Source organism: Natator depressus, chromosome 1 (assembly GCF_965152275.1).
Source record: "Natator depressus isolate rNatDep1 chromosome 1, rNatDep2.hap1, whole genome shotgun sequence".
In the NCBI taxonomy this organism is placed as follows: domain Eukaryota; kingdom Metazoa; phylum Chordata; order Testudines; family Cheloniidae; genus Natator; species Natator depressus.
In genome coordinates this window covers 48,239,694-48,256,214 of record NC_134234.1, presented here as the reverse complement: position 1 = coordinate 48,256,214, position 16,521 = coordinate 48,239,694, and the positions used below count along the sequence as shown (strand labels likewise).

Genomic DNA, 16,521 nt, shown 5'->3' with positions numbered 1-16,521 from the left:
GAGAGGGATTTAATACGAAGAGTGTAGTGCTCCTTGATATAGTGCTCCAGATTTTTAAATGTATTTAGGCAACTAGTGGGCTTTTCAAAAGCAGCTAGATGCTTCCAACTTTTAAAAATGTGGCCTGTAGTGATCCATATTCTACACACAAGTGGGGAACCTGAAAAAGGACAAGGATGCTGGATAGAGGCAAAATAACAGCTGCCAAAGGTAGAATCCCCTTTGGTCGATTAAAGAAACCCTAAGTTTTGCCATCAACCCAGGAAATCAATCAGCCTGACATCATATGAGCCCCAAAAATAAACTTGTGTAGGAAAAAAAAATCCATTTACCTGGCTGGCAAGGGAAAGGCCGCCCCGTTCAGGCAACTAGGCCAGCCGACAAGGCAAATTTTGTCACGTGCTAAACTGTCAAACATTGACCATCGCAGTTGGTTTTGGTGGGGGCGGGTCTGAAACAGATGTCACAGGATCGCCGCTCCTTTAGCGACTCACTACAGCAAATCAGGTGGGGCCGTGGTCAGACACTGGGCTCTGGCACAGTGCCTTGACGGGCACAGCCCTGGGAGGACCCCGATGCTACGAGCCGCCCCCTCCCCTTTCCCCCCTTTTTTTTTTTGCAGGCGCTGCAGCCGTCTCAGCGCACCTGGGATAACGGTTAGCTCCGCCCCCGCCCCGCGGCTGGTAGCGCCTCGCGCACGCTCTCAACCCCACCACTCCTCCCGCGAGCTGGCCCCTGAGCCCCGCCCTGGGCAGCCCCACGCGCCCCTGAGCACGTGGCCATGCCCGGCTGGGCTGTTAGCGCGCATGCTCAGTGCAGGCCGAGCCGCTCGCAGCAGCTGACGGCCCGCCGCGCGCCCATGGAGGGGAGCCTGGTCCGCGCCTTCGGGGGCCTGAGCCTGAAGCCCCCGGCCCGGGCGCAGCCCCGCAGGCGCCACTTCAGCAAACGCCTCTACCTGCTGCGCGGCCTGCCCGGCTCCGGGAAAACCACGCGGGCCAGGTAACGGGGGGCGCCCGGATGTCGTGACCCCGCTGGGGCAGGGACGCCCCGCGCTGCTCTGGGCCGCTCCCATTGCGGGGCTGCCGCGGCAGGTGCCTGGCCGGAGCCTGGCCTGGGTGTGGCGGGGCCAAGCGCCCGCCTTGCAGCCACCCCGGCCGAGGCGTCCCTGTCCGCCGGGGGCACTAGCGCTGGCGGGCGGGGCCCAGTTCCGGGACGGGAGCGAGGCGAGGCCGGAGTCGGGCTGCGGGCGCAGGCTCACGGAGCGCGGCCCAGCCGCAGGGAGCGCGCTGCCCTTCGGGGCACATTTGCTGGCTGCCCCGCTCGTGGCTGTTGTCTCCTGCGGCCAGCGTCGGAGCGGGGCCTTTGCGGCCTTAAAGCGTCTCCCGAGTCTGTAGAGCGGCAGCCGTAGCGCCCTCAGCTGGGTCCCGCCCTTTTCTGCAGCGTTGCGGGAGGAAGTGCCGGGTTCCTCTTCTCGGGGCTTCAGGAACAGCGGTCACGTGTCTGGCACGCTACTGGGTGGTGGTGGTGTAAAGTGAACAAGGTGGCAGCAGTGGCTTCGCACTGGGGGAAACCCGCCCTCCGCCCCCGCCCTTTGCAGAAGGAAAGCTAATGTGGAAACTGACTATCGCTGTTGTATCCTTTTTGTTAATAAAGTTGAACTGAACAGAAATGTACACTAAGCAGTGACTGGATCACATAGAAGCTGTGACTTTTCTTCTTTTAGTGTATTCTTTGATTTGTACACTGTGCCTGTCAACACTTGCCAGCCACTTTACCTACACAGACCAATTCTCATCTCTGTGATACCTTTTCTTCCTCCTGTTGTGCACTCTCCACCTCTCATTGTTCCTACCTGAATGTATTCAAAAGCTTGTCACTGCAAAACAAAACAAAAATCTTTGCTTTAGTTTAACTCAAAGCTAAAGCAAACTTAAGGCCACTTTACTTCCAAATGATCTTATCCACACAAGGATTAATATGTTTTAACTAATATGTGTTAAATTCATGTGGTTAATTAATTTGGCTTAATTTCCCATGCAGACAGCTTCAGTGAAGAGAAAAACCTTGGATTACACAGCACCGTATCCAAGAACCTTACGAATACCACGGGCAAGATTCTGTGCTGCATCTCTTATGCAGCGCAGTGCAGGGGAGGGGGGACTTTAAGACACGTTTTTGCCTTCTTGATCCAGGAGTTGGAGAGGCCCCCAGCATACCATACACAGACCTGGGGCCTCTGAATTATGGCAGGCCCCCCCCATTGCCCTGTAGACTGCAGTGTTATGGCCTCACTCTTGACATATCCCTCCTGCTCCCAGTATGCTTCCTGCACCAGGACTCTCAGCTGTCTACTGTCTTGGCTGTACTAAAGGAAACCTCAGCTGGAACTGGGACTTTTGAGGCCCCTTTATGCTGCTCTGGTCCTTTTGTTCAGCCTAAAGGGGCTGGAATGGGCTTGAGGATCTCAACCAAAGACTTTAGCCTCACAATACACTTATGAGGTAGGGAAGTATTATCTCATTTTATGCATGGGGAATTGGGAGATTGTCAGTCCCATGCCCTAAAGGAAGTCTGTGGCAGAGTCAGGAGTAAACCCAGCTTTCCCATGATCTATGCCATTGCCTAAAGTATAAGAGCATCCTTTTTTTCCTCTGGAGGATCTGTGCCAAAGTGCAAATCTGATAAAACCCTCATTGCAGTATTAGAGGTTAATGTAGTACATCAAGCATCGTCTTCTAATGGGAGTTGAGGCTGGGGGCACATCTATATCAACTGTTAGTACAGGGCAAGCTCAGATGTAAATCTACTTTGCATTAGTCTGCTGTGCATTAACCTTCCACGTGGACCCTGCTGCTCTGCACTTCACCTTCTGTAGTGCACTTTGATCTACTCCCATTTCAAAGTAGAGCATATCAAAGTGTGCTAGGGAACTTTTACTGCATGGCCACAGGGTCCACATGGACAGTTAGCCTGTGACGCTGTGACGGGCTAGTGCAAGGTAGAATTACAGCCTAGCTTGCTGTGTGCTAACTGTTTGTATAGTTGGGGGTTTTTCTTTGGTGTCTGTCCATGTATGTTTCATATTCAGCTTTATGTACTACCATTCTGTGAATATGAAACAACTCTCCCATTTTTCTGCTCTTTCTGTGTGATGTCAGTTAACAGGCAAGTTAAATGCGTACACAAGTTTATTGGTGAACTGAGGAAAACAACTGGCATAGGAGAGCAAAGTCACCAATGTGATTGGTTTCACAAATACTGTTGCATGCAGCGATGATTAGTTTTGTGTGTGTTGTAGCTAAGTCACTTGTGCACCTTAATCAGGCCCCATTAGGAGGGAGGAGTAACACAAGAGAAGTGGATGCAGGGAAGGGGGGAAAATAGATTCACAATGGTGAAAAATTAGGTTTCACCCCCATGGGAAAAGTAAAAAGAAAAGGAGTACTAGTGGCACCTTAGAGACTAACCAATTTATTTGAGCATAAGCTTTCGTGAGCTACAGCTCACTTCATTGGATGCATTCAGTGGAAAATACAGTGAGGAGATTTATATACACACAGAACATGAAAAAATAGGTGTTATTGTTACACCAAAATGTTGTACCAATAAAATAAAAACCAGCAGGATCTTATTAGAGGGGAAAGGCAAAATGCCACATTTATTGTAAATATAATAAAGAAATATAAAACTCACACTGTCCTATCGTTACTTATTCCTTGCTTAACTATATATATATATATATTCATTCATTCATTCATACCAGTTCTGCATAGGGGTTTATAGTTACCAGCCTAGAGGTTGCTCGTGACAGGGTACTGGCCAGGTAACCTGTACACGAGAGTGGAGCCGAGTCCGTGTCAGATGCGCATCCGATGCTCCTGAAGGGTAGTGGCAGAACTGGAGACTCAAAGTTCTCAGTCCTTAGTATCCATTTTTATAGGAATTTCTTCCTATGCCAGTCCATGGAATTTGCTTTGTCATATTGTTAGTCATGACTGCTCCAGGACGGCTGTCAGGTGCTCATCAGCTTTCTTTATCCTTTGAATTGGTCGGGTGGATCCCAGTCTGCCCTCCGGTGGGGTTCTCTGGTTGTCTCCACCTGGCGTCTTCTTCGGCCAATCGATGTTAAATTCCTAGGCTGGCACTTCCCTGATTATTCAAAACCCACCATTCATTCACATACATTCCTTACTTTAATAAAAAAACGTATTTCTCATTTCACCGAGTATTGTTATTTTATTTGAGACTCCCTGTCTTTTAACATTCTTTCGGTATTGCCTTTCTTCTATTATACAAAGGTGTTATTTATTTGAGACTCCCAGTTTTTTAACATTCCTGATCCAAACTATAGAGGGTGGGGGGTCTCTATGTGACATTTCTATGAGTGCCGCTCCAATTCGCGGTTCTTCATGGGTGTTACAAACAAGCATGTCAATCTCCATCACAAAGTATCCGTTTGCAAAGTGGAGCCAATTGAACATAAAGTGAAGTTAGTTAACAAGCATGTCAATCTCTATCACAAAGTATCTGTTTGCAAAGTAGAGCCAATTGAACATAAAGTGAAGTTAGTTAACAATCATGTCAATCTCCATCACAAAGTATCTGTTTGCAAAGTAGAGCCAATTGAACATAACCATTTGAGAAAGTAACGTTAATTGATTGGTTTACATTTATAAGCGTCAATCTCAATTACAATCAATGAAAAGCGCCAATACAGAGAAAGCAGAGTCAATTAAGCCGTTTAGTTTTACAAGCGTCAATCTTAATAACAAGTGAGAAAGTATCAATTCAGAGTCAAATTGAGCGGTTTAGTTTTACAAGCGTCCTCATAACAAGTGAGAGAAAGTATCAATTTAGAGTCAATATGAGCGGTTTGGTGTTACAAGCGTCCATCTTAATAACAAGTGAGAAAGTATCAATTTAGAGAAAGCAAAGCCAATTGAGCGGTTTGCAAGGTACGGTTTGCAAGCTTTAATACAGAATTGTAAATCAATATTGCAGATTTACAATTATGTCAAATAGAAGAATTATAAATGCAGATTTAATAAATATTATGAATCAATATTGCAGGTTTACAATTTCTTATGAACAGAATCACAAATATTGGAATATGCCTACATTATCATACACATTGTAAGGAGAGTGATCACTTAAGATGAGCTTGTGGCACCTTAGAGACTAACCAATTTATTTGAGCATAAGCTTTCGTGAGCTACAGCTCACTTCATCAGATGCATACTGTGGAAAGTATAGAAGATCTTTTATACACACAAAGCATGAAAAATAGGTGTTTACCACTACAAATGGTTTTCTCTCCCCCCACCCCCACTCTCCTGCTGGTAATAGCTTATCTAAAGTGATCACTCTCCTTACAATGTATATGATAATCAAGTTGGGCCATTTCCAGCACAAATCCAGGTTTTCTTCCCCCCTCCCTCCCCCCCCACACAAACCCACTCTTCTGTTGGTAATAGCTAATCTAAAGTGTTCACTCTCCTTACAATGTGTATGATAATCAAGGTGGGCCATTTCCAGCACAAATCCAGGGTTTAACAAGAACGTCTGAGGGGGTAGGAAAAAACAAGTGGAAATAGGTTACCTTGCATAATGACTTAGCCACTCCCAATCTCTATTCAAGCCTAAGTTAATTGTATCCAATTTGCAAATGAATTCCAATTCAACAGTCTCTCGCTGGAGACTGGTTTTGAAGTTTTTTTGTTGTAATATCGCAACTTTCATGTCTGTAATCGCGTGACCAGAAAGATTGAAGTGTTCTCCGACTGGTTTATGAATGTTATAATTCTTGACATCTGATTTGTGTCCATTTATTCTTTTATGTAGAGACTGTCCAGTTTGACCAATGTACATGGCAGAGGGGCATTGCTGGCACATGATGGCATATATCACATTGGTGGATGTGCAGGTGAATGAGCCTCTGATAGCGTGGCTGATGTTATTAGGCCCTGTGATGGTGTCCCCTGAATAGATATGTGGGCACAGTTGGCAACGGGCTTTGTTGCAAGGATAGGTTCCTGGGTTAGTGGTTCTGTTGTGTGGTATGTGGTTGCTGGTGAGTATTTGCTTCAGGTTGGGGGGCTGTCTGTAGGCAAGGACTGGCCTGTCTCCCAAGATTTGTGAGAGTGTTGGGTCATCCTTCAGGATAGGTTGTAGATCCTTAATAATGCGTTGGAGGGGTTTTAGTTGGGGGCTGAAGGTGACGGCTAGTGGCGTTCTGTTAATTTCTTTGTTAGGCCTGTCCTGTAGTAGGTGATTTCTGGGAACTCTTCTGGCTCTATCAATCTGTTTCTTCACTTCCACAGGTGGATATTGTAGTTGTAAGAATGCTTGATAGAGCTCTTGTAGGTGTTTGTCTCTGTCTGAGGGGTTGGAGCAAATGCGGTTGTATTGCAGAGCTTGGCTGTAGACAATGGATCGTGTGGTGTGGTCAGGGTGAAAGCTGGAGGCATGTAGGTAGGAATAGCGGTCAGTAGGTTTCCGGTATAGGGTGGTGTTTATGTGACCATCGTTTATTAGCACTGTAGTGTCCAGGAAGTGGATCTCTTGTGTGGACTGGACCAGGCTGAGGTTGATGGTGGGATGGAAATTGTTGAAATCATGGTGGAATTCCTCAAGGGCTTCTTTTCCATGGGTCCAGATGATGAAGATGTCATCAATATAGCGCTAGTAGAGTAGGGGCGTTAGGGGATGAGAGCTGAGGAAGCGTTGTTCTAAGTCAGCCATAAAAATGTTGGCATACTGTGGGGCCATGCAGGTACCCATATCAGTGCCGCTGATTTGAAGGTATACACTGTCCCCAAATGTAAAATAGTTATGGGTAAGGAGAAAGTCACAAAGTTCAGCCACCAGGTTAGCCGTGACATTATCGGGGATAGTGTTCTTGACGGCTTGTAGTCCATCTTTGTGTGGAATGTTGGTGTAGAGGGCTTCTACATCCATAGTGGCCAGGATGGTGTTATCAGGAAGATCACCGATGGATTGTAGTTTCCTCAGGAAGTCAGTGGTGTCTCGAAGGTAGCTGGGAGTGCTGTTAGCATAGGGAGTCTACATAGTCATTACCAGCAGGAGAGTGGGGTGGGGGGAGAGAAAACCATTTGTAGTGGTAAACACCCATTTTTTCATGCTTTGTGTGTATAAAAGATCTTCTGTACTTTCCACAGTATGCATCCGATGAAGTGAGCTGTAGCTCACGAAAGCTTATGCTCAAATAAATTGGTTAGTCTCTAAGGTGCCACAAGTACTCCTTTTCTTTTTGCGAATACAGACTAACGGGGCTGTTACTCTGAAACCTGTTAAGATGAGCTATTACCAGCAAGGTGTGTGTGTGGGGGGGGGGGCGAAACCTTTTGTAGTGATAATCAAGGTGGGCCATTGCCAGCAGTTAACAGGAACGCCTGAGGAGTGGTGGGGGACATAAACATGGGGAAATAGTTTTACAAACTGGATACAATTAATTTAGGCTTGAATAGAGACTGGGAGTGGATGTGTCATTACACAAAGTAAAACTATTTCCCCATGTTTACCCCCCCCCCCACTGCACCTCAGGCATTCCTGTTAACAGCTGGCAATGGCCCACCTTGATTATCACTATAAAAGGTCCTCCCCCCCGGTAATAGCTCATCTTAAGTGATCACTCTCCTTACAATGTGTATGATAAAACCCATTTTTTCATGTTCTGTGTGTATATAAATCTCCTCACTGTATTTTCCACTGAATGCATCCAATGAAGTGAGCTGTAGCTCACGAAAGCTTATGCTCAAATAAATTGGTGAGTCTCTAAGGTGCCACTAGTACTCCTTTTCTTTTTGCGAATACAGACTAACACGGTTGCTACTCTGAAACATGGGAAAAGTAGCTTGCAAAACCCTTAAACAAGCACAACATTCAACAGTCAGTCTGCTTTTTCTTCAGAACTACTGCAACAAATTGAGTTTATCAATCTATCCTTAGAAATAATTACTTCTAATCACACCTATAGCACTGTAACTGTATATGCTGCTGTTCAGAGAAAGGTCAGTGCCAAACTGAATGGTGTTCTTAAGAAGGGCTAATAATCTAAGGGCACGGGTAAATATGTTGCATCCACAAAGTATAGCAGAGGAAGGATGGTTTTGTGCTTAAGGCACTAGACTGGAACTCATGTGCTCTGGGTTCTTTCCTGGCTCTGCAATAGACTTCTTGTGTGAACTCATTAAACCACTTACTCTCGCTGCTTATTATAGTTGTAATTTGTGTTACCATAAGCCTAGAGCTACAAAGGGGACTTAGAGTCAGCAGTGCAATGCCTTACTGGCATCCACAGCCCTCAGTTTGGTGCTCAGGCTCCCTTTGCATTGTCTGGGGGAGAGTAAGACACCTAAGAATGGGATTCACAAAAGCCAGCAGGCTGAATGGGGAGCCATCTAAGCTGGACAGTAGGAAGAGCTGAGGAGAGGGATGTGCATGCCCCTCAGAGATAAATGTCTAGTGAGAGGCACCACCCTCTCTGTTTGGGAGTAAGAGCTCTGAACCCTCTCCAACAGTTAGGCACCTAAACCAGATCAGTCCTTTCTCAAAACAAAAGGGAGGAGGAGGTAGTGCAACACTTGCTCAGGATGTGGGAGACCAGGGTTCAAATCCACACTGTGAGAGATGTAGAGCAGGGACTTGAAGCCAGGTCTCCCTCCTAGGTGAGTAGGTGAGTGCCCTAACCACTTGGCATTTGGTACTCTAGGGCAGCTATTTCCCACTCTCCTGTTGAAGTTGTTCCACTTTGATTCAGGGGTAAGAGATTAATTCTATAGCCCAATGATTAGGGAACTCACTTGGGATATGGGACACCTGGCTTCAAGTCGCTGTTCCACATTAAGCAGAGTGGGCATTTGAACCTGGGCCTCTAACATCATAGGTGAGTGCACTAACTCCATGGCTATGGGAGTATAAACTAGGGTGGTACCACCACCTGTGGGTTGTGCTGGTCCTGACCTAGTAGGCATGCTCTGACAACACCACCCAGATTGGGCACCACAGGTGAGATAGGTGGGGGAAAGATAATTTGAGGATCCAGCTAGGCCCTGGGCCTCAGGACTGAAGCAGCATTGTACATGTCCACTAGCAGAAATTTAGGCACTTCCAGTTAGGTGGCCACTGAGCAGGGCTTTTGAGGATCTATGTTTTGGATTTAAGCATCTAAAGTGACAGGTGGGCACCTAAATTCCTTTGTAACTCTAACTCATAGTGCTTAGGAATCATAGCCATGGACTGGGTACCCCACTGTGCCAGGTGTTGCACAGATAGAACGAAAAACAGTTTCTGTCCCACAGACCTTGCAATCTAAGGACTGTTCTACACTAGAAAATTAACATGCAGATGTGTGAAAAATCCACACGCCTGAGCGACACAGTTAAACCAACCTCACCTTTGGAGACAGTACTAGGTTGACGGGAGAATTCTCCCCTCGACCTAGATGCTGCCTCTTGGGGAGGTGGATTATCTGCACTGACAGGAAGAGCCCTCCCATTGGCATAGGTAGCATCTTCACTGAAGCACTGTAGCAGCACAGCTGCAGTGGTTTATGTGTAGATGAGGCCTTAGTGTAAGACAAGAGACAGATGGATATAGTTGGGGTGCAGGAGGTGGGGATAAAAAATAATGAGACAATTACTGATTAGAGAGTTGGCTCTAATCCAAGTAAACCATTCCTTTACTGAGGCAGAGAAAGTGATATACAGTGCCATGGGGCACTTTAATTGCTCTTACTCTACAACACCATAGCGAAGGAGACTGGTATTCTCCTGTGTCAGCTCACCAAAGACTTTTCTGGGAAATAAAGTTGTAATCAGTATTACAAGTAAAAAGGTACTTTCTGTGAAAGTGCATGTGTTCTAAATATGAATGATCCTTAAGTGTACACCAGTAGTTCTCAAACTTTTGTACTGGTGATCCCTTTCACAGCAAGCCTCTGAGTGCGACCCGCCTTATAAATTAAAAACACTTTTTAATATATTTAACACCGTTATAAATGCTGGAGGAAAAGCGGGGCTTGGGGTGGAGGCTGACAGCTTGCGACCCCCCCATGTAATAACCTCGTGACCCCCTCAGGGGTCCCGACCCCCAGTTTGAGAACCCCTGGTGTATACCATACTAAATGCCCTTCTAGATGTTCCAGTGATCCCTTGCTTTGTGAGGAGTGAACAGAATGGGTGTGTGGAACTGCTGTTAGATGCATTAGAACCCTAAGCAATTAAATAGGCAACAAATAAAAATCTTGGAACTTTGCCAGTTGTTGGATATGCGTAACCTATGATGCCTTTCCCAATCTGAATGATGAAATATCCATTTCAGTATGCTTTCTAGAATTCAATGTCTTTCAAATTCTGTGATTAAAAACACCTGAAAGCTCTGATTATTTCCCCAGCAATGTTATCCATGAACCTGGAGGCGTCTCCCCAGCTGCTTACTTGCATTTCTGCACCTATGCAAAATGAAGCTGAACATTAACTACTTGTTTTCATGGACAGAAACAGGCATATAGTTAAGTCTGAAATGGTTATATGGAAGCCTTGAAGAGTTAATATGCAGTGCTCTCAGCAAAAAAAGGACTTTCATTTTATCCTTATTGATGTAAAACACCAAGAATGTAGAATGATGTGTGAACTTGAAAAATAATACATAATTAACATGATTACAATGCTACCCAACTCATTTAGTTATTTCATATAAACAATGGACAGGAGAGGTGACAAGACAGAACCCTGCAGATCTCATGTGAGTGCCTTTAGAGTGGACAACAGTTGGCCAGCGTGACCTTGTGGGATCTCTCCAAGAAGAACAAAGCTACTGGAGAGCTGTTTGTCCATTCCACAATACCTTGTGTCAGCATCATCAATTGCTGTTGAAAAATCCAACAGAACCAGATGTTGGTATTCTTTTTGTATTGGTTTTCTTTCCTTGATACATTAAATTTAAAAAAAAAATTTAAAGTGGACCTTCCATGGGCATATACAAGGACTTCCCTAGAAACCCTTAAGCAACATATGCCATCATGGACTATGTTCTCATCCATTATATACACCTACAACCGTTTGCAGTTCTTTTATCAGAGAAGTCATCTGGGACATCTCCTTTCAACAGTGCCTGGACTGTTTGAGTTTTTTTCTTTACATACTGTATTTTTTTATTGCTATATTACTGTTACTACTCTTATTACAAGTAGAGACAGTTCCTACCCAGAAGAGAGTAAACCAATACACAGAGGATGAGAATTTGCAGCTCTAAGTGTGGGGAGAGTATCTGGTGGCTTTACGCTACCTTTGCCTCCTCCCAGTCTTGTGGTATTCTGGAGGGTGGAGAGGTCTCCAGCATAAATTGGACAACCCTGGGTCTGTCTATGTTACAACAACCTGCCCAAGCTGCCCTACAAGCCACAGCAGTGCTGTGTGCTTCTGTCCCACCACTGACACATTCCCCTACACCAGGGCTTGTCATAGAATCCTCGACCAACAACCTTATAGTTCTCTTCCACTGCACCTGCGCTGGGGGAAATCCTCCTCAGCCAAATACAGGCTTTTCGGTCCCCTTTATGCTGCTCTGGCCCTTTTACCTAGCATAAAGTGGCTGGAGCAGGAGTGAGGAGCTTATACTGAATATTTTAAATAGTCTCAAGAAACACCCCCAATTCAACTTTTTAAGCAGCAAATAATTGCCTCTTATAGTTAAAGCCCATTGGAAAGTTGGTGTTAGAGTTCAAGCAGAACAGGAGAGGGGAAGGAGAAAGATACCATGGTTTATGTGCTGGCTTGTAAAGCTAGATATTGAAAATATTTGAATGATAAGAATTTCATTACAAATAGAGGAAATACTGTTTCCCTAAAGCAGCCTTGTAGTCAATTCTAGTGACAAAATTATTGTTTAGCAAGATGCAAAATATTTAAACAATTTATTGTAAATAAAAGTTATATATTTTATAATCGCACTAAGACAATAGAGTGTAGGTTGTTAGGCAATAAAATGGCCCAACCCATGGGAATTCATATTAGCAGTTAGACAACTGTTCCCTATCACATTTTAGTACTTAAAGTCCAATGACATTGTTTAATAATAGAAAACAGAGCTGATAAGGTTCAGTTACAAGCATCCTTTGATCTTGCTACCAGCTATGTTTTCTGTCTTTTCTTTCTGTATATGGTTTTGTGTGTACTAATCTAACTAATATGTGGGGTTTTCTTTTTACAGTTCTGCTCAAAATCTACTACTAAATTTGTATTAGTGACAAAATTTCCCATTTTCAATGCCTGGTGTAGATTTTGATAAAATGTAGGCATTGTGTTGTTCAAGGTAGTATTTATGGTGACACTGTTGATAGTGATATAACTTTACTTCAGTTAAAAATCAACATGTACTTAATATGGGTAGACTGACACGGGTGATTTTTAGGAGTAGTGTGTGCACTTTAAATAATAAAGGTCAAAAGAGAAAACTTTTGGCAATTAGCCTTTTACATAGACTGTAAAAGAGTTTACAGAAAACATGAGAACCTATTACTTACAATATTTCAGTTTGATTACTTTACAAAGCCAGATGTAAACATCTCCTTTCAATTAATGTAAGCTTATGCTCTTGTCAATAGGCATTTACATATATGCTTCTAAAAACAGAACATATCAAATGTGCTAATGATTCATAATTTGTAATGTACATTGTGTCATATAATTTTCTTTTTGAAGCACAAATAGATTGGAAGCTGTTAGGCCTAAATACCAATGGGGTGAAACTGGTAGCGCTAGTTTTGAGTTTACAAACACCCTGCAGATACAGTCTAGATAGCTATGAGGATGAATATCAAAGCCACCATGTGAAATATGTGAATGTATGTGAGCTGTGTCTGGAGTGAGATAAGGCAGAACAATTAACTTGTCCTGATTAAGCAGCTTATTTTCTCAAATTGTGAATTTTACTAAAGGATGCTTATCTGTTTTCTTGCTCAAGAAACTTTGAAGTAGCAATTCTGAGGGGACAATATTATTCCTCTCAAGATAGCCACCTCTTCCTCTGACAGTCAAAGAAAGAAGGGGCTGTTTACTCTATCTAAACTATTTGTTTACAGTAAAGGTCATGATTCGGAGGCTAAGATTGAGCCAGAGGGCAAGACAGTGTTTTGCAATATCAGAGTTAAGACACAAGGTCAATTTAAGTTTATCAACATACAGAAATACCAGTTTCATTGCCACAGTGACAACATGTTGGCAGAAAGTAAATGTTCCTTTTTAAACACATACACCACCATATTTTTTCATTTTGCAGCAGTTGGAGTTAAACTTCCTGCAACTAAATGATCAGTAAACGTATAGGCACATTCATGCAGAATGTAACTTCTGGACAGAACTCAAGATCTTGCTCCAAGATCTCAGGGACAATGTGATGGTGGTTGTTTAATTTGGTTCTCATGCTTATTTTGCTAAGAAGGGGCTGTATTTCGCCAATTCTGAGTGTGAGAAACTCCCAAACAGTTGGAGTTCTTTGCATAGAACAAGGGCAGAATCAGGCAGAAAAAGTAAGTGTTTGCAAAAGTACCAAGAGTATTTTTTTTTTTTTAGACATCTGTGCTTTAAAGCAGTTATGTGAACATCACTTCTTTTCAGAGGTTGGAAGGCATAGGTTATGTAGCTGTATGACTTTTGCAATGTGGTGTAGTAGCAAGCACAGGACTATGAGCCAAGATTCTCAGCAGTTGACTTGGTCTGTGATGTTGGGTGAGTCACAAACTCTATGGCTCAGTTTCTCCAACTGTAAATTGGAGATAATACAGTAGAGCAGGGATCGGCAACCTTTTGCATGCGGCCTGTCAGGAAAATCTGCTGGCGGGCCAGGACGGTATGTTTACCTGCAGTGGCTGCAGATTTGGCCGATCGCAGCTCCCACTGGCTGCGGTTCGCTGTTCCAGAGCAATGGGCGCTGGGGGAAGTGGTGTGGGCCCAGGGATGTGCTGGCCGCCACTTCCTGCAGCCCCCATTGGCCTGGAGCGGCGAACCGCTGCCAGTGGGAGCTGCAGTCGGCTGAACCTGCGAACGTTGCAGGTAAACAAACTGGCCCACCAGCGGAGTTCCCTGACGGGCTGCATGCCAAAGTTTGCCGATCCCTGCAGTAGAGCCTCAAAGATACGAACACTATAGTTATGGGCTGACCGGTCAACTGGACACCATGTGAAACCAGAAGTAACCAATCAGGCAGCAGCAGAGATTTAAAAAAAAAAAAAAAACATATACTCTACTGTGCCTATATTGCATCTTAAAGGTAGGCACATCTGGGCTGCCTGCCCCTGCCCCCATCCCTACTCACGGGGCAGCCACTTACAGCAAGATGCTGTGGCTGCCAGCCCAAGCCAGCCAGAGACAGCAGAGCAGGAGCAACGCTGGGGTCTCTGCAGCTTTCACCCCCAGCCCTCCTCTGGGAGTCGGTTGTGCTGTTTTTACACCCCTCCCTGCTCTTTACACATACACACACACGAACGGCCATACTGGGTCAGACCAAAGGTCCATCTAGCCGAGTATCCTGTCTTCCAACAGTGGCCAATGCCAGATGCCATAGAGGGAATGAACAGAACAGGTAATCATCAAGTGATCCATCCCGTCGCCCATTCCCAGCTTCCTTATTTACTTTCTCCACACCAAGCATGATTTTCTAGACCTCAATCATATACCCCCTTAGTGGTCTCTTTTCCAAGCTGAAAAGTCCCAGTTTTATTAATCTCTCCGCATATGGAAGCCGTTCCGTACCCCTATCATTTTTGTTACCCTTTTCTGAACCTTTTCCAATTCCAATATATCTTTTTTGAGATGGGGTAACGACACAGTATTCAAGATGTGGGCACGGATTTATATAGAGGCAGTATGATATTTTCTGTCTTATTTTCTATTCTTTTCATAAAGATTGTCAACATTCTTTTTTGACAGCTGCTGCACATTGAGTGGATGTTTTCAGAGAACTATCCACAATGACTCCAAGATCTTTTTCTTGAGTGGTAAAAGCTAATTTAGACGCCATCATTTTATATATATAGTTGGGATTATGTTTTCCAATGCGCATTACTTTGCATTTATCAACCATGAATTTCATCTGCCATTTTGTTGCTCAGTCACCCAGTTTTGAGAGATCCTTTTGTAGCTCTTCACAGTCTGCTTGGGACTTAACTATCTTGAGCACTTCTGTATCATCTGCAAATTTTGCCATCTAACTGTTTACCCCTTTTTCCAGATCATTTATGAATATGTTGAATAGGACTGGTCCCAGTACAGACCCCTGGGGGACACCACTATTTACCTCTCTCCATTCTGAAAATTGACCATTTATTCCTACCCTTTGTTTCCTATCTTTTAACCAGTTACCAATCCATGAGAGAACCTTCCCTCTTATCCCATGACAGCTTACTTTGCTTAAGAGCCTTTGGTGAGGGACCTTGTCAAAGGCTTTCTGAAAATCTAAGTACAAGACATCAGCTGGATCCCCCTTGTCCAAATGCTTGTTGACCCCCTCAAAGAATTCTAGTAGATTGATTCTTCCCCAACAAATTATGTTCATCTATGTGTCTGACAGTTTTGTTCTTTACTATAATTTCAGCCAGTTTGTCCGGTACTGAAGTCAGGCTTACTGGCCTGTAATTGCTGGGATCACCTCTGGAGCCCTTTTAAAAAATTGGCATCACATTAGCTATCCTCCAGTTCCCACACACACATCCCGACACACACCTACCTCTGTCGGATCTGGAGCCTGAACTGCGCTTTGTTCAGAGTTACGAACATTTCAGAGTTATGGACAACCTCCATTCCCAAACTGTCCGTAACTCTGAGGTTCTGCTGTACTTACCTTCCTGGGTTTGTTATGAGGCTTAATTAATGTCTGAAAAGTGCTTTGAGTTTCTCAGAGAAAGATACTAAAAATGTAAGTGTAAAGTGTCACACTTTTGATAGTTTTCTCAAATCTAATGATGCTATGTTTATTTTTTCAAATGCAAAACCAGTGTAACCTTGTCTATTAATAAATCTATATAAAGAGAGCGTATACTCTCTCCTTCTCTATCTAATTAGGCATTTTAAGATCCAAAAAGGGAAAAAATAGATAACACCGAAACTTTCACCTTTGTGTAGTGTGTAAGAAAGTCCAGTTAATTATGGTCTCAGAGACCACCTATTCTATCAAAAGCAACCAAAGAGAAGGATGTGTAGGCTAAACACAAGATGCCTGGGATTTTGAAATGTTAAAACAAAAGTTTAAAATAATAAAATTCTGCAAAAGCAAAATAGTTCAAAGTTAATATACTTGCTGTGTTATCACTTTAATTCATGAAAACCCCAACATTTGGCTGTACATCACTGCTGTCACATTATATATTGCTCAAAGAAACAAAATGTTCTAAAATCTTTCAGATGTCTAGATCGTAATGAGATTCAATATATAAACCTAAGCATGGTACAAAGAAAATGCATCTGTTTTTGCAATAGAGCATGCATACCTTAGTTAGTGGCCCTC

The 16,521-nt window shown here is 43.9% G+C and overlaps 2 protein-coding genes across 4 annotated transcripts in view; both read left to right on the top strand.

The window, feature by feature from the left end:
- The window catches only part of LOC141991173 (uncharacterized), a 135,203-nt gene that overhangs the window by 111,996 nt on the left and 6,686 nt on the right, over positions 1-16,521 (top strand). The gene's annotated exons all lie outside the window — the stretch shown is intronic.
- N4BP2L1 (NEDD4 binding protein 2 like 1) overlaps positions 790-16,521 on the top strand; it is a 46,457-nt gene continuing 30,725 nt past the window's right edge. For all 3 annotated transcript variants that reach the window (XM_074959409.1, XM_074959400.1, XM_074959419.1), the window contains exon 1: positions 790-999. In XM_074959409.1, coding sequence (XP_074815510.1) covers positions 860-999 — 140 coding nt within the window. In that variant the 5' untranslated portion in view covers positions 790-859. The remainder of the gene's footprint in view (positions 1,000-16,521) is intronic.